At 37.9% G+C, this 23476-nt stretch overlaps 1 protein-coding gene across 1 annotated transcript in view; it reads left to right on the forward strand.

The window, feature by feature from the left end:
• Positions 1–7641: 7641 nt before the first annotated feature.
• The window catches only part of LOC123666083 (nuclear pore complex protein Nup98-Nup96), a 64064-nt gene continuing 48229 nt past the window's right edge, over positions 7642–23476 (forward strand). The window contains exons 1-12 of the mRNA XM_045600291.1: positions 7642–7688; positions 8617–8723; positions 10409–10597; positions 12014–12145; positions 13186–13319; positions 13890–14019; positions 14762–14842; positions 15715–15807; positions 16618–16709; positions 18132–18285; positions 19491–19616; positions 21614–21739. Coding sequence (XP_045456247.1) covers positions 7642–7688; positions 8617–8723; positions 10409–10597; positions 12014–12145; positions 13186–13319; positions 13890–14019; positions 14762–14842; positions 15715–15807; positions 16618–16709; positions 18132–18285; positions 19491–19616; positions 21614–21739 — 1411 coding nt within the window. The remainder of the gene's footprint in view (positions 7689–8616; positions 8724–10408; positions 10598–12013; positions 12146–13185; positions 13320–13889; positions 14020–14761; positions 14843–15714; positions 15808–16617; positions 16710–18131; positions 18286–19490; positions 19617–21613; positions 21740–23476) is intronic.

Raw genomic sequence — 23476 nt, forward strand, 5'->3', positions numbered from 1 at the left:
AAAAGCTTAAAGACTTTATTACTAGTAACTTATGTATAACTGAGGTAGAGCACGGCAGTAAATGTTCTGTTCAAAATCTGGAGCAGCTAACTGAGGGAGTACCTCGGCCTTGTAAAAGATCACAGCTAAATAATACTGCTTTCAAGCAATGTTGTGTTCCCGTAGCGTGGTGACTAGAGCTTCTGGGGGGGATAGGGGGTAGGTTCAGCAACCCAATTGTTATGCTTCAGGCTTCATTGCTGCAGGCGTCTATAAACTACGGTAATCGCTTACCATCAGGTGAGCTATACGCATGTTTGCCGATCTAAATGTATATTTAAAAAAAAGCGTGGTAAAAATGTATATAATATCTATGTGTATCATTATAATGTCCGATAGCTTATTCTTTAACCATCTTAACGCGTCCTTAATTCTACTGTAGATAGTAGCTTAGAGTACATTTACAAAAAAAAAATCATATAACTGAAGTATAGATTTTAAAGTAAAGAAAAACGAAATCTTATTTTTAAATTTATAGTGCCCCCTTTGAGCAATCTTTTAATGAATATTAGTTGATGTTCACAAGTTTAAGTCGAGAGTCCTTATAGATTAAATGACAAATCGCCCCAAGTCTCTACACAAAACCACCATTTTTTTTTAGTCTCTTACAGCCAAGGGGGCGGTATCGCCCACTTTGGGAAACACTGATCTAGATATTACAGATGTTAGCTTATATTATTATTTTTTTATAATTATAATAATCCAGTAAATTGTAGTATAAAAATAATATCTTACATAAAATAAAAACAACTTCACAACTGAAACCGCACATTGCATTTCGTAACATATAGGAGTTATATAATTTATGTTTATTAGATTTTTATGTATACGATATTATTTATAGCCGAATGACATTTAAAGCTTTTTAAATTGCTAGAATGGCAAACAAGTGTACGGTCGCCTCGGGACGCCTGCAACATCAGAGAAACATTTGCTAAGTGAGTGCAATGTTCAAATCAAATCACACACACACACACACACACTTCAGCCTATCGCAGTCCACTGCTGGACATAGGCCTCCCCAAGTTCGCGCCACACATCCCGGTCTTCCGCAATCCTCATCCAGCCTACACCGGCAATCTTACGTAGATCGTCGGTCCAACGGGCCGGAGGACGTCCCACACTACGTTTGCCAAGACGCGGTCTCCACTCTAGGACCCGTCTACTCCAACGGCCATCGGTCCTGCGACACAGATGACCAGCCCACTGCCACTTCAACTTGCTAATTCTGTGGGCTATGTCGGTTACTTTCGTTCTCTCGCGGATAGTCTCATTTCTAATCCTGTCTTTGAGAGAGACCCCAAGCATAGCCCGTTCCATTGCACGTTGAGCGACTTTAAATCAAATCACAAACAACTTAATTCAAATAGGCTTCAAAAGCACTTTCGAATCGTCATTTTACAAATTAAAATTTTAAAGTGATTATTATTTATTTTTTTAATTAATAAATCACCGATTCGGAATGTAGATTCTGAGTTTTTTTACTCTTTTGAAAAATTAAAATAATATTCAGACTGTGTTTTAGTACAAAATTAGTAATGTAATATTTTCCAGAAAATAATACAGCGTCACTAAGTCCACACATCTCTATCAACTATGTAATCCTGCACCGAATAATACGCTTTATCTATTAATTTCTTTTTAATGAAAACTTTAAATTTATGTTGAGGCAATTGCAAAATTGTTTGTGTTGGACTTGGAGTTCCTTACAATTTTGTTATTTCTTCTCATGTTTATACTGCGATTATTTGACGACGCGTTGGCGCAGCGGTCAAAAGCACCGGTTGTTGTGCTGGTGGTCACGGGTTGGATCTCTGCTCACGATAGACATTTGTACTGGCCATATAGACGTTGGTCGTGGTCTGGGCGCTTGTGCTTGTGTATTGTGTGTGTTTCCGGACCTCTGATACAGGAGAAAATCTTACTGGGAGCCGTTGAATGTGAAGCATTTATTTATGTATATTTATTAACTAGCGGACCCGGCAGACGTTGTACTGCCCGGAAAATAGCTACCAAATTTGATAGCTTACATACCAATAGCAGTGTCACCTACCGGGTCCAACTGAGATAAAAACTATCATATCTTCCAAGTGAGACCAAATTACTTAAGCTAACAAAATTTGATACAAACTAATTCAGTAGTTTCAGAGCTACTAGCTAGATATATATATATATATATATATATACTAGCGAACCCGGCAGATGTTGTTCTGCCCGGAAAACAGCTACCAAATTTGATAACTTACATACTGATAGCAGCGCCACCTAACAGGTCCAATTGAGATAAAAACTACCCTATCTCCCAAGTTGGATAAAATTATAGATGCGTACAAAATTTGATAAAAATTGGTTCAGTAGTTTCAGAGTTACATACCAATAGCAGCGCCACCTGTTGGGTCCAATTGAGATAAAAACTACCCTATCTCCCAAGTTGGACCAAATTAGAGATGCTTAAAAAATTTGATAAAAATTGGTTCAGTAGTTTCGGAGTTTCATACCAATAGCAGCGCCACCTATCGAGTCCAATTGAGATAAAAACTACCATATCTTCCAAGTCAAACAAAATTACAGACGCTTACAAAATTTGATAAAAATTGGTTCAGTAGTTTCGGAGTTACATACCAATAGCAGCGCCACCTGTTGGGTCCAATTGAGATAAAAACTACCCTATCTCCCAAGTTGGACCAAATTACAGATGCTTAAAAAATTTGATAAAAATTGGTTCAGTAGTTTCGAAGTTGCATACATTTAAAATTTTCATTGTTAACGCCCACCCCCGTAATTCTTATTGAGCATGAGTTATCCTAAAATCCGCTCATCGATCATTTCTACATCACACATAGGAGATTCGTATCAAATTTGGAGTCGATAGTTTAAAAACGGGAATTTTCAATGTGAAATAGCTTGAAGTATTACCATTTTTAACCGACTTCAAAAAAAGGAGGAGGTTACTCAATTCGACCGTATATATATATAACTATTATCCATGGATATTTCCATAACCATGGGGTTCTGAGGTGTGACAGTGGTACCAGGGGTAGCGTCCCCCCCCCCTTCCCCCCACGGTCCCGAAATTCGGTTTTTCCTAATCTAAAGCTTTGTGTTTTAAAGGAAATGCTAAGTGACGCGTTATTTTGGTCAAAAGTGTCTATTTGTTAGTCGTTAAACGTCAGTTCGTATCGTTTTTTTTTTTTTTTTTTTTAATATATAGACTAGCGCTTGACTGCGATCTCACCTGAAGGCAAGTGAAGATGCAGCCTAAGGTGGTGCGCGCTTGCCTAGAAGATGCCTATTCACTCTTGATTTAAAGATACCCAACTTATAGTTCGTTGGGAAAACGGAAGCCGGAAGGGCATTCCAAATTTTTGCGGTGCGTATTAGGAACGAGGAAGCAAATCGTTTAGTGCGAGATCGTGGGATTTCAACCACATAGCGGTGCAGATTCATGCGATGCCTTGCGGTTCGGTGGTAGAAAGGTGATGGTGGAACCAAATTGTATAGTTCTAGAGCACACTCTCCGAAATATAATTTATAAAATACCGACAAACAAGCAACCTTGCGCCGATGTTCGAGACTTTGAAGTCTAGAGCGAACCAGCGATTTGTCACCGATGAGTCTTCTGGCGCGTCGATCCACAGAATCCAAAGCAGCGAGCTGGTACTTGGCAGAGCCATCCCATAAGTGGCTGCAGTAAGTGCTGTTCTTCATGGTTGCAAGGCGATGGCGATTGGATGGCGATAAAGGAGATTTTATTTGACAAACATAGTTGAATGAATGAATGAATTTAGAATTAATGGCTTTCACTAGTGCCGAATAGCACAGATGATTTCGCCAATGTCACGTAAGATGGAGAAGACACGACGGAGATTGGTCGGTGAATTAGAGGTAGCAACCTCAGTAGAATTTTGAAGACTGCCAAAATAGTAGGTATTATATATCAAACTATGAACCTAAAACAACACAAGCACTAAATATACTATATACATAAACAAGAATATTATTAATAATTTATTTACATCTACACTATAAACAATTAAATAATAGAACAATACCTAATTTATTTACAATTTAATTCTATTACGTTTGATATATCTACACAAGAATGTACAATGAGGACTAAATACAAGCATCAATAAGCAAACAATATTTACAGGACGGGGGATTTCAGGGGGAAGGACATCATAAATAGGGTAAAGGAGTTTGGGACAGTTGAAAAGGATATGGGATGAACAAACATAGTCGCACACATGGAGCATAGAGAAAATACTCCATGTCACTATCAAAAAATTTGACAAACACGTTTGTCAAACAAAAATTGGATAGATAATTTGATCGTTTACAGGGCCCTTTACACAACTCTTAGGAGTCTACGTATAAATTTTATTTTTGACATAATAAAGACATATTTTTGCAACCGTAAATTCAAGTCAAGTAAGCTTTTCTGCAATATGATTTTTTAACTGACTTTAAAAAAGGTGGACGTTACTCAATTCGACCGTATATATATATATATTTTTTATGTATGTTTGGTGATAACTTCGTCGTTTACGAACTGATTTTGATAATTCTTTTTTTGTTGGAAAGGAGATATCCCAAGGATAGTACCATGATAAGGAAACCAGGATCTGATGATGAAATCGCAGAGAAGTCGAGGGGAACCCTCAAAAATCGTAGTGACGACTAGAGCGTTTTTTAATTTTTTTCGTCTACTTACTTTGTGTTGTAGTGTATAATAAGCATATGTATTTTGTTTGTGTATACCATTCTATATATATATATTTGATGATTGTTAATAAAGGATTAGTATTATATCATCGCTGGGTTGTTTTAATACTCACATCCCTACGTGGTGACCCTGCCAGCCGCGCCTACATGGCTGCGCGTATTTAATTCAAAATAGACGCACCAAAATTATAAAACATTCAATTATGAAGAAGAAAAAAAAACCTTAAATCCTGTGTCGGTCGCGATGGACCTGTAAAAAATTAAAATTAGAGGAACATATGAGCTACAGAGGATGTCATACGAGGCGACAAGAAATAAACCAGTAGGCCTTCAGAGGTCTGAGATTTTCTCAACGTCGTCGGAACGCGGTGCAACTAAAACCTGCTACTTGTTTATGTAATTGAAGTCGGTTTTTTTCTTTTGCTAGCAAACACAATTATTACGACAATCACAAGTAAATTCGTTTATGATAAGTTATTTTTCTTAAAATAGAGAATTAAAAAAAGAATTAAGAATTTACTTGGAAGGATTTAAATAATTTCCAATTCTCATTAAATGATTAATTCATCATTACAGCCTATACAGTCCACTGCTGGACATAGGCCTCCACAAGTTTACGCCAAAAATAACGTGAACTCATGTGTTTTGCCCATAGTCACCACGCTGGGCAGGCGGGTTGGTGACCGCAGTACTGGTTTTGTCGCACCAAAGACGCTGCTGCCCGTCTTCGACCTGTGTATTTCAAAGCCAGCAGTTGGATGGTTATCCCGCCATCGGTCGGCTTCTTAAGTTTCAAGATGGTTGTGGAACCTTGTTATGCCTTAGTTGCTTCTTACGACACCCACGGGAAGAGAGGGGGTGGCTAAATTCTTTAGTGCCGTAGCCACACAGCACAAATGATTAATTAATTGTAGTTTAAATTTAAAAAGTATGACTTTGGGACAGTATCCAACTAGTTCTAAGTAGTTACTACTCTTAGTAGTATATTTATTTATTTTTTTGCGGCTCTTATTAGACACATTTCATATGTTAATATTTTGAATCTGTATCGTAAATATAATCTGCATTTTGGTTGTGCTTCTCAAGTTCTCATATTGTTACTATTCGCAGTGGTTCGTTACTATTCGTATTTTGTGAAGTGTTCAAATTCTAATAATTATAAAGTGTATGAGATAAAATTCATCAAACCATTCATTAAACATCAATTATCTACCCGTGAGTGTTATTTAAATAAAATTTATAGTATTTTACCAATAACAAGCTACCTTACTCTTTTGTAACCTAGAATATTAAATTTAACCGACAGTTTTTCGTAAAAATAAAATATTTAAATTATATTTTAATATTCAAGGCGTATTATTAGCAAGCAACATATCGATATTCATTTTTCTAAAAACGCAGTTTGATATCAAACTTCTTTTTGGGAATAATGTCAAAATAATTTTTTGTTTTCCTCAAAATTATTCATTAAAACAATAATTATCAAAAAATAAAAATTCATTGTTGGACAGCGTGCTTAATAGTATTATTTTGCTCTCAATACATTTTCCTTTCAAAATACCCCCGTAAGTAGTTGTTTGTGTTAAATTATTACGAAATTTTAATTTCGGTGCAAGATAATTAAAAAAAATGGTCACACATAATGATCTTCAATTTAAAATACATTACTTGTAATATTAAATAAACATTGACTTTTGGGGTTTATTATTAAATAACCTAAATGTAATGTTTACTAAACAATGTGAAATACCCAAATCGCTAATAATGACGTCACATGGTGCAATAAAACGTGATCGCATCTGTAATATCAGACAGTCGTCAGTAATAATATAAGATTTTAAAAACATTGACCTTTTCCACTGAAACCTTTTTTATTATGGTCATAAAAGTTTTGTTACTTATAGATTAGCTACTGATCAATTTAATCAATTCCTAGGTGTTTGTTTCGGAGCATATTCAATAAAATAATAAAACCTAAACTATACAGGTTGTTGGGTTGGCAGTTATGTTCCCTATTATGAGTAATGATCGCTATCAGGTAATTATGATAACAGCAGAGACAGACGGCTTAACATGCTCTCTGAGGCACGGTTGAGAGGCTCAGAAAGACACAAATATCCATCCCAAGCGGGAATCGAACCGCTGAACCGTGGTTGTTTTAGGCACACACACGCACCTATATATTGTATATGTATTAGTTTTTATTAATATGTATTAGTTTAAAAAAAAAATAACAGTATTATAAATAGTTTTCTTTTTGGTCACCATTGGCATATCAAAACCATTGTATTATAACCTATTGTACATGACAAATTCAATTTATATACCAAAATAGTAAAAATTGTTTGTATTATACATCTAAGGACAGGTTAAAGGTTAAAATAACAGTAAAACTTTTTGGATTGATTCAACATGTAACAAGCCACTGCTCAACATAGGCCATAGCTTAATTACAATATAAAAAAATAGTATTATCAAAATAAAATAAATGATTTGATATTACAAACATATTCTGTTCAGCAGTGGACTGCAATAGGCTGAACTGATACTGTTACTAATTATTATGAAGTAACATTTTAGCTTTTTTATATAAGATTTGAGAGCAGTATTATTTAGCTGTGATCTTCTGAAAGGTCGAGGTACTTCTCCAGTGGGTCTGCTCCAGATTTTGAGCAGGATATTCCCTGCTGTGCCCTACCTCAGTTGATCGTCTGTAAGGTTGCCCTCCTCCTGTTGTGCAACTCATGATTACACGTAGGATATTATCATCTCTATCGCAGTAAATGCAATTGTATATTTCTTACAGGAGCACCATGGTGATCTAAGTTGAATTGAGGAGTTTATTGGAATTGGCTGTGAGGTTTAAACTCCATCGAAATGTTCCAGAAACAAACCTTTGGTACGACCAACACTGGGTTCGGTAAGTTAAAGTTTTTTATATGTTTAAATATTGCTAGCCGACTCATATCCACTTCGCTACTTATTAAATTTCTTTACGCCTGACTTGGGGAGTAAGCTGGTGAATGTGTGACGAGAGCGTTATGAAAAGTGTGATCGGGCGAGGCGAACGGAAGCTGAGAGGGAGATATAAGTTATTGAAGATATTAAGTCGTGTGGTCTAAAACACTTTTTTTTTTCTTTCAATAATTATGTTTGGTATTAAAAACCAAAACTGACTAATTTACATCATAGTACAATATACATCATTGATACTAGTCAGATAACTCAAATTTAAATAGGTCCAAAGACAACAACTTGAATAAATAAATAAAAGATATAAAAATTGGTACATGTAATAAAACACACATAAAAAATACAAATGATTTGAGAACCAAAGTCGGTTAAGAAAGAAAAAAAAGATTAATTTCCAGCATTACATACAGCAGACATTGGCAGACAACATCTATACTAATATTAAAAAGCTGAAGAGTTTGTTTGTTTGAACGCGCTAATCTCAGAAACTACTGGTCCGATTTGAAAAATTCTTTCAGTGTTAGATAGCCCATTTATCGAAGAAGGCTATATATCATCACGTTAAGACCAATGGAGCGGAGCACCAATGAAGAATGTTTTAAAACCGGGTTTTTTCCTTTTGAGAGCTTCCCGAGTTAGCCTAAAGAAACTTCCATGTGGACGAAGTCCCTGGCAGAAGCTAGTTTTCATATGACACTAAAAAAAAAGTATAGAAAAAAAATTCAATAATTTTTACCTCCAGACTTTGTTTATCAACTAACGTATGTAGTTTCTGTCCTGCAGTGGCTCTCACATCATTGTTAATTTAATCAATTTTAATTATTTTTGACTAAGAAAGTTTCTTTTCTTTTTAACAGGATCGTTCAACGCTGGTGCCAGTACGTCATCCCCATTTAGTGGTTTCAAACCCACAACCGGTACGAGTGCTTTCGGAGCGCCTCCCGCCTTTGGGGCAAATGCCACCCCCCAACCTACAACTGGAGGAGGTTAGAATTACCTATAATTATAAATCAGTTGCTGTACTTTTCTTGCGCTAAAATTTAAGAATGGCTGGACCGATTTCGCCAAATCTAATCTTTAAATATTTGTGGAAGTTCAGGGAAGGTTTAAACGGTGAGAATCATAAGTAAGAAGTAACGGACTGTACTAAAAAACGACAAATTGTCAAATATTTATAGGTGCTCTTTCGATCGATGATGGTCCAATAAAGGATCGAAACGTCGCATGAATTTGCAATTGGTGGTTTGATTGGCACCCTATGTCCACTTTCCTGCTAATCGTCAAAGAATATTTATAACAAATGGACACAACGATAAATAATTTATAAGTGCGTTCAGAAAGTATTTTGCCCATATTTTTCTCAATTATACGTCTAATGATACGAAGTTCACTGGGTCGTCTACTTATAGTATAAATGCTAAAATATTATGCACATGTCTATAATTCTTTTATGTGAATGCTATCGATTTTAATGAAATTTCATATACATATATATTTTATAATACCTTTAAATTCGATCATATTTGTGAACTATTGTTTATTTATTTATACTTCAATTACTTCAGCCCATTTAGTCCACTGCTGGACATAGGCCTCCCCAAGCTTTCTCAAAACTTAAAAAGCCGACCGGTGGCGGGATAACCATCCAACTGCTGGCTTTGAAATACGCAGGCCGAAGACGGGCAGCAGCGTCTTCGGTGCGACAAAGCCAGTACTGCGGTCACCAACCCGCCTGCCCAGCGTGGTGACTATGGGCAAAACACATGAGTTCACGTTATTTTTGGCGTAAACTTGTGGAGGCCTATGTCCAGCAGTGGACTGTATAGGCTGTAATGATGAAGCTTTCTCACAAGCTATGAAGCAAAATCATCATCACTTTAGCCTATCGCAGTCCACTGCTGAACATAGTCTTACCAAAAGTTCGCCCCAAAAATGGCACGAACTCTTTGTGTTGCCCATACTCACCACGCTGGGCAGGCGGGTTGGTGACCGCAGGGCTGGCTTTGTCGCACCGAAGACGCTATATAAAATCATAGCTGAGGTATAACAGTAAAGCTAGAGGTTTTATCACTAGGCAGTAAAACAGACTCTTAAGGCCAACTTATACAGTTGCTAATAACTTAATCTATTAAAAGTCCTATTAATTCTCATACTAATATTATAAATATGAACGCTTGTCAGAAGAGATGAAGTAACCAATTACTGTATTGACGTTTATTTTCAAACAGAAATGTGGAATTTTGTGGAACCGTGGGACTTACCACTGTAGGCAATAGGCATCATTGGCCTTAGTCTGTCTATTGCAGACGATTTAGACAGTGTCAGACAGACACTGTGTCGCCTAAGACACTCTTCAGGACAACGTAGAGTTGCCTAAGCTCTGCGCCACCCTCTCGACCTCTCTGGCTATAGGCCCACAGTAACGACGAGTCGATACGTGTGGAGCCAGTTCGGCTGCAGGAGTCTTTCGCATTTTAGAGCTATGCCACAAATGCTTGACGGAGACCCCATTCCGGGGTTTCAAATGAAGTTTTCCTTCTCTAGGACCCTGATGATTTTGAGCCAGGTTTATCCTTTGGTCGTCTTTTACGACCCCCACGGGAAGAAAGAGGGTGGTGCTATTCTACTCGGTCGAGACCAGTCATAGTATAACAATAATTTGTGTTCCCAGGTCTATTCGGGGCAACCAATACTTCAAACAGCCTGTTCGGTGGTAACGCCACAACGTCAAGCTTCGGAACGAGCAGTGGGTTCGGTTTCGGTGCCGGCACGACCTCCGGTGGACTGTTCAATAAGCCGACAACGAGTGGACTGTTTGGAAATAATCAGAATAATACTAGTTTTGGAGCTAAACCTACTGGTATGATACTTGGTTTTTTTTTTTTATTTATCTGATACTTTTCTAGCTGACTTTGTACTGTTACTTTTTTTTTTTTTTTGATTAGATTATAACCGACCTTAAAGTAAAGAGGAGATTTTCAATTTGACGTGTGTTACATTATAGCTTTTTCTCGGTGTACCGATTTGGATGATCCTTTTTTTATTATTATGAAAGATGGTGCTTGTCGTGTGGTCCCGTTAAAATTTCATTGTGATCCGACCAGTAATTTTAAGTATTATCTTAATTATTCGCGTTTATTTCATTGATTATTATTTTTTTTTCGTTTGCGAGCAATCATCATAATATTTTATAGAAACCTTGTTCTGTCTATAATGAACACTAGCAATACCCGTGCGAATAATTCGCACTAAATACATAATAATTGTCAATCATGTTGACGTTGTTTCAAAATTTAGGCCTAAGTCATATATAAATAATTTTAATAATTAATTTATAAAAACAAAAGCAATAATTTTTTTAAATTGTTGATGCCGCGATGTGGACTAATTGTGAGGTTTTCTCTAAAAGGGAGGCAAACATCTTAACCTTAGCGTATTAATATATGTATATGATGATGAATCAAATCATCTAATTTAATACAGTTCACACATAAAAAAAAATCGTATTCAGTACATCCTTCTTTTATATGATTCGGTTAAAAAAAATTATATAAATGAGAATATTTGTTTTCTAATGTTTACGCGGATTTCACTGATTATAATGAAACAACTTGTTCGGATTTTATCGCGGTTTATTAAGGTTTTTTAATTGCCCGACCGTTCGGATACTTTACAGAAACCATGGCCACAGAAATCATGGTTCGTCGGTTTTTTGTGACGGTGTGCGAGCGCATTCATTGGCTAGCTAACTTTACGCTGCTAACTGCTTTTTTTTATACAACTAGGTTGGCAAACAAGCGTATGGCTCACCTGATGGTAAGAGATTACCGCAGCCTATAGATGCCTGCAACACCAGAAGCATCGCAAGCGCGTTGCCGACCCTACCCCCAATCTCCCAGGAGCTCTGGTCACCTTATTCACCAACAGGAACGCAAGCAGTATTATTTAGCTGTGATCTGCTGTAAGGTCGAGGTACCACCCCAGTCGGGCTGCTCCATATTTTGAGCAGGAAATATCGTGCTGTCTCCTCAGTCTTCTTCGTTGACTAGCTAAAAACATTTGAGCTAATACGTTACAGTCCAATTGACAATCTCCTCTTTTTTAATTTACATTAAATAGAATAGGATGAAACAGAAAAGAACAGAACAGAACAGAACGGATAAGAGCAGAACAGAACACAGCATCCGATATCCGAAACGTCGGGCATTTAAAAAACTTAATAAACCGCGATAAAATCCAAAAGAGAATATTCAGTTCATATATATTTTGTCCTCAGGTTTCGGTTTCGGTAGCACGGCCAGCACAAATACAACCGGGTTGTTCGGTTCGGCTCCGTCCACATCTACTGGTCTATTCGGTCAGCAGAACACCACTCTCGGAGGTGGTGGCTTGTTTGGCAATACTGGCGGTGAGTTACTGTTATTGTTACTGATTATATTTATTTTTCATACAGTGATTAACCTGTCTAGATAAAGCATGCTTGTAAGAAAGGGAGGCCACAGTACTGGTTTGTGGCTGTTGCGCTGGCGGTTGCGGGTTCGATCCCCGCACACGACAAACATTTGTATTGGCCATACAGGTGTTTGCCGTGGTCTGGGTGTTTGTGCAGTCCTAGTGGGTCTCCCCACCGTGCTTCGGAGAGCACGTTAAGCCGTCGGTCCCGGTTGTTATCATGTACACCTGATAGCGATCGTTACTCATAGTACTTAGTAGGGAAAATATCCGCCAACCCGCATTGGAGCAGTGTGGTGAATTAAGCTCTGATCATTCTACATGGAGAAAGAGGCCCTGTGGGATATTACAGACTTCAGTCAGTGAAGCAAATGACACAAGTTATTATTAATTTATCCAGACGTTCTTTCGTAATGACGTATATACTCGAGTGAAACTGTCAGGAGTGTCTTATTTATTATAAACATTAATAATAATAAGCATTTTTTTTAATATATAAAAAATCGAACGCTCCAGCGGGGATCGAACCTGCATCTCTGACTGACCGTGTCGGCTTTAGCCAATTAAGCTATGGAACGATGTACCCGCTAGATCGAAATTGTTGATATGATGATTTTATATTCGGTCTAAGCGACCGTATTACTATTAAAACGTAAAACTATTAATAATAATAGTTTGGACTCAAAGTCTCCCAGTAAGATGAAAAATCTATGTCAGACTAGATATTATAATGATTATTATTGAATGGTAAATTAATTTTTTTTTCCGGTTTGCGTGTCTGGTGTTTTGTTGTTATGGGTCTCCCCATTGCGCCTCGAAGAACCAGTTGCTATCATATACACTCGATAGTAATTGCTACTCTTATCAGGGAATATATCTTCGTAATATCCAGTGAAGCAATATGGTGGATTAAGCTCCGACCCATCTCCTACACGGAGAAAGAGGCCAGCAGTGGGATGTCACAGACTAAATTAATAATAATATAATTAATTTCAGGTGGTTTTGTAACACAACAAGCGACTGGTACGGGCCACGTCAAGTATAATCCAGTTGTGGGCACCGATGTGGTGGTCAAAAGTGGTTCGTCGCAGAATGTCAATATAAAACACCATTGCATTACTTGTATGAAGGTTTGTGGTTTTTTTATTCTTTGACTAGATAAATATAGCTTATATATTTTGATAGGAGGTCCAAAAATAAATTGAATGTTAGTAAAAAAAAAATCTTCTACGTCCATAAAACGGCTACCAGTAGAATTAATTCCTGTGTCTGGAAACAATATACAAACGTCCAGATCACGCCAAACATGTTTGTCCAATATAACTGTTATTATTGTGAAAAAAAAAATTAATAAACGCACTAGTCGTCACTACGATTTTCGAGGGTTTCCCTAGATTTCTCTGAGATTCCATCATCGGATCCCGGTTTCCTTATCATGGTACCACATTTGGGATATCTCCTTTCCAACAAAAAAAGAATTTTGAAAATTGGTTCATAAAGGACGAAGTTATCCCCGAACATACATAAAAAAAAATAAAAATATATATATATATGTCGAATTGAGTAGCCCCCCCCACCTTTTTTGAAGTCAATTAGTAAAAATGTGAAAGTATAGATGGCATCTCGTGATCTATACATTCATATCAATAAAATTGAAGTGTCCGTAGTTTTGCTTCAACAAGTATTATTATTATTTCCAGGAATACGATAGCAAGTCGTTGGAAGAGTTACGCTTGGAAGACTACACGGCCGGTAGGAAGGGGGCCCAAGGAGGGGGAGTGTTTGGAGGCTTTCAGCAGACCGAGAACAAACCTCTGTTCGGAGCTTCAAGTATGTTAAACACGATTACTCTTTTGTTTGCTGTCATTTAATAAATAATAATCTAAATACGGTATATATACTGATTACTAGTAAATTGACAACTGCTCTGGTGTAGACGTGCGAGTAGGCGCCTAAAACAACTTTTTAACTGAGGTTAGGGCACAGCAGGAATTTCCTGCTCAAAATATGGAGCAGCCCGACTGGGGTAGTACCTCTACCTGACAGAAGACCACAGCTAAATAATACTGTTTTCAAGCAGTATTGTGTTCCTGTTGGTGAGTAAGGTGACCAGAGCTCCTGGGGGGATTGGGGATTGGGTCGGCAACGCGCTTGCGATGCTTCTGGTGTTGCAGGCGTCTATAAGCTACGGTAATCGCTTACCATCAGTTGAGCCGTACGCTTGTTTGCCGACCTAGTGACATAAAAAAAAGACACCGAATGATTTCAGGTTTGATTCCCGTTCGGGATGTATATTTGTATTTATACAAAACCTTTTTGGCCCATGTAAATACGCCCATACACAGATATGTAATTTATTTATCTAACAAGTTTCGTCTTGCTATAAAAGAGAAGTAGAATTAATGGTGCAATTATGGCTATATAATTAGAATTCTGAAACGATGCTATACCAGCTTAAACACTTTTTTTGCATATTGTTCGCCGCGCGATGATTACAATTTGTTTTATTTCTGAATACTTGATTAGTTTTTTTTTGTTATACATAAGAAATGTTTGTTTTATTTGTTAATAGCTTTCGGCCAACCGGCAACGACAAGCGCTCCGAGCTTATTCGGTACGGGCATAGGTTCGACTCCCGCCTTCGGACAAACCAGTAAGTATTATAATATCGTTATTTATTCTCGCTTCTACCTATCTAAACAGAATAAACACGTCCATATACATACATACATACGTACGCACACACGCATGGGCTAATACAAAAAGAATTTTTCAATTCGAAAAAGTTTGGTTATTTCATACCTATCTGGGCGGTAGATGCACGGGTGCGGTAATTCCGATTGCGTGAGAATTCCGGTATAAAAAAATAGTTTATCTACACTAATGTTGTAACATTCTACTTATGTTTCCAATACTTGACTTATAATTACTACTGTTATAGCGCAGACAACAAAACACTCAATTTAAGCAATTTCACATGATGGTATAATATCCACATCGATATCGTAAAATCTCATTATAACATCGCGCGCATGCGCGCAGCTGCGCTCTCATTGGTTAGATTTTAATGGCGGCAAAATCACTGTAACAATACACGTACGCGTGAATTGTTATTTAATAAATTAAAAGTTAAAAATGGATAGCGACGATGATATTTGTACGCCTCCGGATATTCTAGAATTGGCAACAAAATTAATTCACAATCTTTTGCCAGAAAAATCTAGAAAATTATATGAAAATTAACATTAACTTTCAGAATTGTACCATCCAAAATTTGAACAATTATTATAAATAAACTATTGTCAGCTTTTACTCTTGTTGTTTGATTAATTGCATTAGTGAAGATAAAGTAGTGTATGCAACTGCATATAACACGGGTATTAAAACACTCGTTACTATTATGAAACTCACACTCGTGTTTTAATACCCTTCATTATATGACAGTTGCATAAACTACTATTACATGTGTGTATAATAATGTTTTATTTATATGTATAGATGAATATATTTACTATTATTATCCAGATACATTTTCGTTCGGTAACGCGACGCAGGCGAACACAAATACAACGGGTCTGTTCGGAGCCAACAAGCCCGCTTTCGGAGCGCCATCTACTGGTAAATATTTCTACATTATTGTCGTTTTTATTTTATTTTTTATATACAACTAGATCGGCAAACAAGTGTATGGCTCACCTGATGGTAAGCGATTACCGTAGCTTATAGACGTTAGCAATATTCCCCCCCAGGAGCTCTGGCCACCTTACTCACCAACAGGAACACAATACTGCTTGAGAACAGTATTATTTAGCTGTGATCTTCTGTAAGGTCGAGGTACTATCCCAGTCGGGCTGCTCCAGATTTTGCCCTACCTCAGTTAAACCCTGTTAGTTCTAGGCTTGACCCTGTTTTTGTTCGGGCTGTGTTAATATTGAAATTAAAAATTACTTCATTCAAATAGTCTTCAAAAACACTTGAAATAACATGTTGCAATAAATATCGCTTCAGCCTGTAATATCCCAGTACTGGGCATAGGCCTCTTTCCCCATGTAGGACAAGGATCAGAGCTTAATCCACCACACGATCCAATGCGGGCTGTCAGGTATATTCCCTACTACGAGTAACGATCGCTATCAGGTGTACATGATAACAACTGGGACCGACGGCTTAACGTGCTCTACGAGGCACGGTGCAATAAATATACATAATAACATTTATTGTATCTAATTAATTTTGTTAAAAGTAAAGCTATCGCCGATTCGGAATGTAGATTCTGCAAAGAAGAATCGGCAAGAAATTCCGCAATTAATGTTTCAAGAAAACAGAGTTTTATAATAAATTTTATCATATTTCGTGTGAAACTGACACCGATGACCGTGTACGTATGTTAAACATATTTAATAAGTTATTACTTTCGATTATTTGTAGGTACGGGATTGTTTGGGGCGACAACAACACAGGCTCCCGCTTTCGGTACGAACACGTCGACATTCGGCTTTGGTACGAACACGCAGAATCAGGTAAATTAACTTGTTTTAGTTTTATATAAAAATTAGTTAACCCCGCCAAAAGTTGATTTGCCATATATGTTATTAACCCCCCCTTAATCACCCCCCCCCACTTTATAACGAGATATGAAAATGGATGTTGGCCGATTCTCAGATTCTAAATACACACAAATTTTCATAATAATCTGTCCACCCGTTTTGGAGGAGTATTTTAATTAACACTGTGACAAGAGAATTTTATATATAAGATATAAGATTATTTGTTAAGACGTCTCTAACTCATTCGTTGGTACAATACAAGATTAATTATATCACATAAATCTGAATGTTATCAAACTTTTTAGTTTGAAACGAGTGTGCTTTAGACCACACGACTGAAGTTAAACTTACGAAACGTAACTCTCTCTCTTTCTATCTTCACTAACTTATATCGCCGTCTCAACTTCCGTTCGCCTCGAATTATCGCACTTTTCGTAACGCTCTCGTCACGCATTCACCAACCTACACTCCAAGTCAAGCGGGCGTAAAGAAGTTTTACTTCAGTCGTTTGGTCTAAAGCACATTTGCTTTTATTTTCGACCGCATAATATGTTGTTGTTGCGGCGTTTGGCAGACTCCGTCGAGTCTTCACTTCGAAGATTCCGTAATGCTTGAAGACAAAAGTTTTCGAGCAATGCGTCCTGCCTGTGTTAACATACGGAGCCGAGACGTCAGACGTCAGTGTCTGACGAAGGGACTGGTCCACAAGTTTAAAGTCGCTCAACGTGCAATGGAACGGGCTATGCTTGGGGTTTCTCTCAAAGATAGGATTAGAAATGAGACTATCCGCGAGAGAACGAAAGTAACCGACATAGCCCACAGAGTTAGCAAGTTGAAGTGGCAGTGGGCTGGTCATCTGTGTCGCAGGACCGATGGCCGTTGGAGTAGACGGGTCCTAGAGTGGAGACCGCGTCTTGGCAAACGCAGTGTGGGACGTCCTCCGGCCCGTTGGACCGACGATCTACGTAAGATTGCCGGTGTAGGCTGGATGAGGATTGCGGAAGACCGGGATGTGTGGCGCGAACTTGGGGAGGCCTATGTCCAGCAGTGGACTGACATAGGCTGAAGTGAATATGTTGTATTGTAGCACATTATAAAACTGTCTGTTCGTAAGATGTGAAGTAATTGTAAAAAATTTTTTTTCATTAACTACAATGGCTTCGCGCAGCCGCCATGTTTGATTTTTTTTAATGTCACCTATCTAAGAACACTTGGGCAGCTAAGACGAACCTAACGATACCTCAATTATGTAAATCCGTTCAGTGGTTCTGGAAATATGAGGTAGTAAAGAATATTACATACAAACATACATACATACATATAAGATACGCGCGAAAAACATAACCCTTCCTTGGTAGTCGGCTAAAAAGAGTCGTAATGTGCTCGTGTCCGCAGCCGTCCACGGGGCTGTTCGGCGCGAAGCCGGCCACGTCGGGCTTCGGCGCGCCCGCCAGCTCGGCCTTCGGGGGCTTCGGCGCCGCGACCGGAGGCCTGTTCGGGGCCAAGCCCCAGCAGACCACGGCGCCCACCTTCGGCTCCGGCGCGCCAGGTCCAGCCCGACGATCCGTTATACGGCTTTCTATTTGAGTCTTTTTTAAAAAAGGATAAAAAGGAAATCTGAACTTGATTTATAATAAAAGGTCACTTTATTAATTTGAAACAGTGGAAATGGAAAAGGCAAGTGGTCTGACCCGAAGTTGACTGGAGACTGAGTCTTCAGACTCGAGATTAATAAGCTTCTAAATCAAAGTGCTTACGAGGCACTGGGTTAGACATACATAACCTGTATATAACAGATCGATACGTTGACGTGCTGTCCGAGGCTCGGTGGTCACCCACAAGCACACACCGGCTACTATAAATACCCACCCCAAACATAAATCGATCCCGCGACTGTCGGTCTTTACACACCGCTGCGCCAGAGTAATTAAAAGATGGTTGTTAGTAAATTTTTAAGTTCAAACTCATGGAAGATGGGGATGTCTGGCGTGAACTTGGGGAGGCCTATGTCCAGCAGTGGACTGCGATAGGCTGAAGTGATGATGATGATGATGTCAGTAAATTAAAAGAACACTATTAAATACTAATAATTGGTTATTTAATACTAAGAAGGGATTATATGTATGAATATCAAGTTGTTTAGACACAGTACAATATTTTAACAAACTTTTGGAAAATAAAACTTCTTTAAAATCGTTATTATTTGAAACTCGATGAAACGAAGACGCGTCACGATACAGAAACAAACATAAATGTATAGGAGAGAATGAGATAGAATACATAACATCATTTTATATTAACAGTAAAAAAATATCTCGTAGGCTACTTTGCAGAAGTTTCACTTCTGCCTTGTGTTTTTCTTGGTTAAATTTTACTGTTTTTGTTTTTTTTTTGTTTTGTGGGTGTCGTAAGAGGCAACTAAGGGATAACACAGTTCCATTACCACCTTGGGACTAAAAATACCGACCGATGGCGGGATAACCATCCAACTGCTGGCTTTGAAACACACAGGCCGAAGACGGGCAGCAGCGTCTTCGGTGCGACAAAGCCAGCCCTGCGGTCACCAACCCGCCTGCCCAGCGTGGTGACTATGGGCAACACACATGAGTTCACGCCATTTTTGGCGCGAACTTTTGGAGGCCTATGTCCAACAGTGGACTGTGATAGGCTGAAATGATGATGATGATGATTTTGCTGTTAACACACCCCAATCTTTGTGATTATTTTTTTTTATATAAAATTTATTTTGAACAGCATTCGGTGGGACACCAGCGTTCGGCGCCAATACATCGGGGTCCGGTCTCTTCGGGACCTCGTCAATATTTGGCAAACCTCAAACCACTCAAGCGTCCTTCTCCTTTAATACACAACCAACTTTAGGTAAGAATTACTTTTTTAAATTAAAACTTCTTGAACGCTTTCAAAATAAAGCACTTAAAACCTTGACTTCTTTGGTTCACGAAGAATATTGAAGTACACTAGTACCTCCAAACCCCAATTGTCGAGGAAATCATAGAAATGTCCTACATTAGATATAAACAAAGACATATCATAAAAATGCGCTCGCTGTGATACTTCTGGAGTTCTCAGACTATCTACAGGCTCAAGAGGAAGGGAATAGCATCAGTCTAATGGATATTATAATGAGACTAGCTGACCCCGCAAACGTTTCTTTGCCATATATGTTATTAACCCGCTTAATCCCCCCCCCCTGTAACTTAGGGGTATGAAAAATAGATGTTGGCCGATTCTCAGACCTACCCGATATGCCCACAAAATTTTATTAAAATCGGTCGAGCCGTTTCGGAGGAGTTCAATGTTTAACACCATGACACGAGAATTTTATATATAGATGACGCATTGCTGGATGTGAAGAATCTCGAACTGCTACCTAAAGAAACGACCAATCTGATCACAGCTCAAGGGCTGATTGTAGATAGAAAGAATAAAAAAAAAAAGAATGGAGTGGTCAATTTTTGATATGATATTAAAAAATGTTTAGAATTCCTAATGTGTGGGTAACACAAAAAATAAAATCGTACATATTAAAAATAGCATGGTGTCGTCTCCTGTCAAAGATTTTCATTGTAATATGAAACTTTGAATAGTCACGGGTTTCTGTAAAGAGCTCACTATAGACGGCGCCACGGTTCGCTTAAACCGAATATAAAAATCATCATATCAAAAATTTCGATCCAGCGGGTACATCGTTCCACAGCTTAATCGGCTAGAGCGCCGACACGGTCGGTCGGAGACGCGGGTTCGAACCCCGCTGGAGCGATCAATTTTTGATATGATATTCAAAAATGTTTAAAAAAAAAAACAATTAAAACTTCTTTACGCGATCTTGTCTTGGGGAGTAAGCTGGTGAATGTGTGACGAGAGCGTTAGAAAAGTGTGATCGGGCGAGTTGAACGGAGCAGAAAGAGAGGTGCGAGCACGAATTTTTTTTCTCTCTTTCTCTCATAGTCACGTTTCGTATATGTAAGATACAGTGCAGGCTTATTACTAAGGAAGTTTTACTTCAGGCGTGTGGTCTAAAGCACACTTTTTTTCTTGCACAAAGGCAATAATGTTTTTTAATATGTATAATGTATATTACAATTTATATATATTGTTTGATGTTGAACTTGTATAAATTAAATATTTTGGCTTGAGAACATAGATTTATTGATTTATTGTGTGGTAAGAACAATTTGTAGGTCGGAAGTAAGAAAAAAAAAAATATAGATAAGTAGACGAACATAATAATGTTGCCGTTATTAAAAATATAAAAAATAAAATAAAAACCTCTTCAACATATATATATCTATACAAATGTACAAATAAATAAAATTGGAGTGTCTGTTTTTAATATTAAAATAACCGCTTTTTACAAAATGCAATATGGAAGTATACACGGTATATATACCAAAATAGCATTTTTTTACAATTTTTGTCTGTCTGCCTGTCTGTCTGTTTGCTCCGGCTAATCTCTGAAACGGCTAAACTGATATCGACGGGAATTTCACTAGCAGATAGCTAATGTAATACTGTAATACTGGGGGGATGGGACTGGGAGTAACTTAGGCTACTTTTATTATAGAAATTTATTTACCTTATAACTCTGCGAACTGAACAATAACTTTTTGTGTTAAATTCCACGCATGGCGTTGCTGCCTTTTTCGGCCTGTGTATTTCAAAGCCAGCAGTTAAATGGTTATCCCGCCATCGGTCGGCTTTTTAAGTTCCAAGGTGGTAGTGGAACTTATCACTTACTCGCCGCTTACGACACCCGCGAGAACAGTGTGGGAGGCTATATTCTTTAATGTCGTAACCACTTTTTTATTATAGAAATTATATTAGTATAGAGTAAATTTGGAATTTAATGTTTTCAGGCACAGGCCTAGGCGGTGGTCTAGGCACGTTTCCGGCTAAGACCGGAGCCCCGGCCTTTGGTACACTAGGCACAACTGGAACATCGTCTCTGTTCCAACCACCGGCTCAGAACACCTTCAGAACGGGTATGATGCGATTCATTTATATATTAACTAAAGTTAACTCTGTCAACTGAGGTAGGCCACAGCAGGAAATTTCCTGCTCAAAATCTGGAGCAGCCCGACTGGGGAAGTACGTCGACCTTACAGAAGATCACAGCTAAATAATACTGATGAGACCATCCATAAATTACGTCACACGAATTTTACACTTTCGTAGTCCCTGCCCCGTCCTTGTCATAGATGATCTCGATCTTGTCATGATGATGATGATGATATATTTATGGGACCCCTAGTGTGACATTATGTATTGTATATTTTTACACCCCGAAAAATTAGATTAAATTAGAAAATCAGTTATTATTTCCATAGAAGTTATAAGGGCTAACAACCAGGCCGGAAATAAATATTTGTATAAACACAAATATCCACTCCGAGCGGGAATCGAATCCACGACCGTTAGTTCCGAGTGTTTAGGCGCCGTCGACACGGCTCACACACCATTACACCAGAGCAGTCGTTAGCGTCTGAAGCGTTATTAAATAAATCTTGAATCTCCCCACCCCTTGTCACACTTCGTCGACCCCCCTTAACGTGTGACGTAATTTATTGATGGTCCCCTTATATTAATCCATCGCTATGTATGTATTTTTAACCGACTTCCAAAAAAGGAGGAGGTTCTCAATTCGACTGTATTTTTTCTTTTTTATTTTATGTATGTTACATCAGAACTTTTGACCGGGTAGACCGATTTCGACAAATTTTGTTTTAATCGAAAGGTGGTGTGAGCCAATTGGTCCCATTTAAATTTATTTGAGATCTAACAACTACTTTTCGAGCTATATCTAATAAAGCGTTTTTACTTGACGCTTTTTTCGTCGACCTACGTTGTATTATACCGCATAACTTTCTACTGGATGTACCGATTTTGATAATTATTTTTTTGTTGGACAGGGGATATCCCTAGTTTGGTACCGTGATAAGGAAACCAGGATCTGATGATGGGATCTCAGAGAAATCGAGGGAAACTCTCGAAAATTTCCAATAACTTTCTACTGGGTGTACCGATTTTGATAATTTTTAATTTAATCGAAAGCTGATGTTTATCATGTGGTCACATTTAAATTTTTTCGAGATCTGATAACTACTTTTTGATTAATCTTTGATAACGCGTAGTTGCTTGAATATTTTTTCGTCGATCTACGTTGTATTACTTGTCGATGTAATTGAAGTCGGTTTTTTTTTTTTCGTTTGCGAGCAAACACAATTATTTAAGTAGGATATGATCCGGTCGTTACCTACACAGGCATTTAATCGCCTACTTTATGAACAGACAGAGTGTGTATATCTTAGACATATATATTACTAGCGACCCGCCCCGGCTTCGCACTGGTGCAATGCTGATACTAAATATAGTACAGAATGTCTTTATTTATAGTGTGAAGCTAGCTTATAGCATGGTTATTAACATAATAACAACAACATTCAAATATGCGTCGTTAGTTTACATGTTGTTACAGAATGCGTTGAAGAAATAAAGGTTCACTGCTCGTTCCCCGTAGGTGATAGCGTGATATGTAGCCTATATGTTGACCCGACTTCTTAATAATATTCGTGCCAAATTTGAAGTAAATCCATGCGGTACTTTTCGAGTTTATCCCGGACATACATACAGACAAACAGACAAAAATTCCAAAAACTATACTTTTGGCTTCGGTATCAATTGTAGATCACACCCCAAGTATTCTTTTAAAAAAATATTCA

Source organism: Melitaea cinxia, chromosome 25 (assembly GCF_905220565.1).
Source record: "Melitaea cinxia chromosome 25, ilMelCinx1.1, whole genome shotgun sequence".
NCBI classification, from domain to species: Eukaryota; Metazoa; Arthropoda; class Insecta; order Lepidoptera; family Nymphalidae; genus Melitaea; species Melitaea cinxia.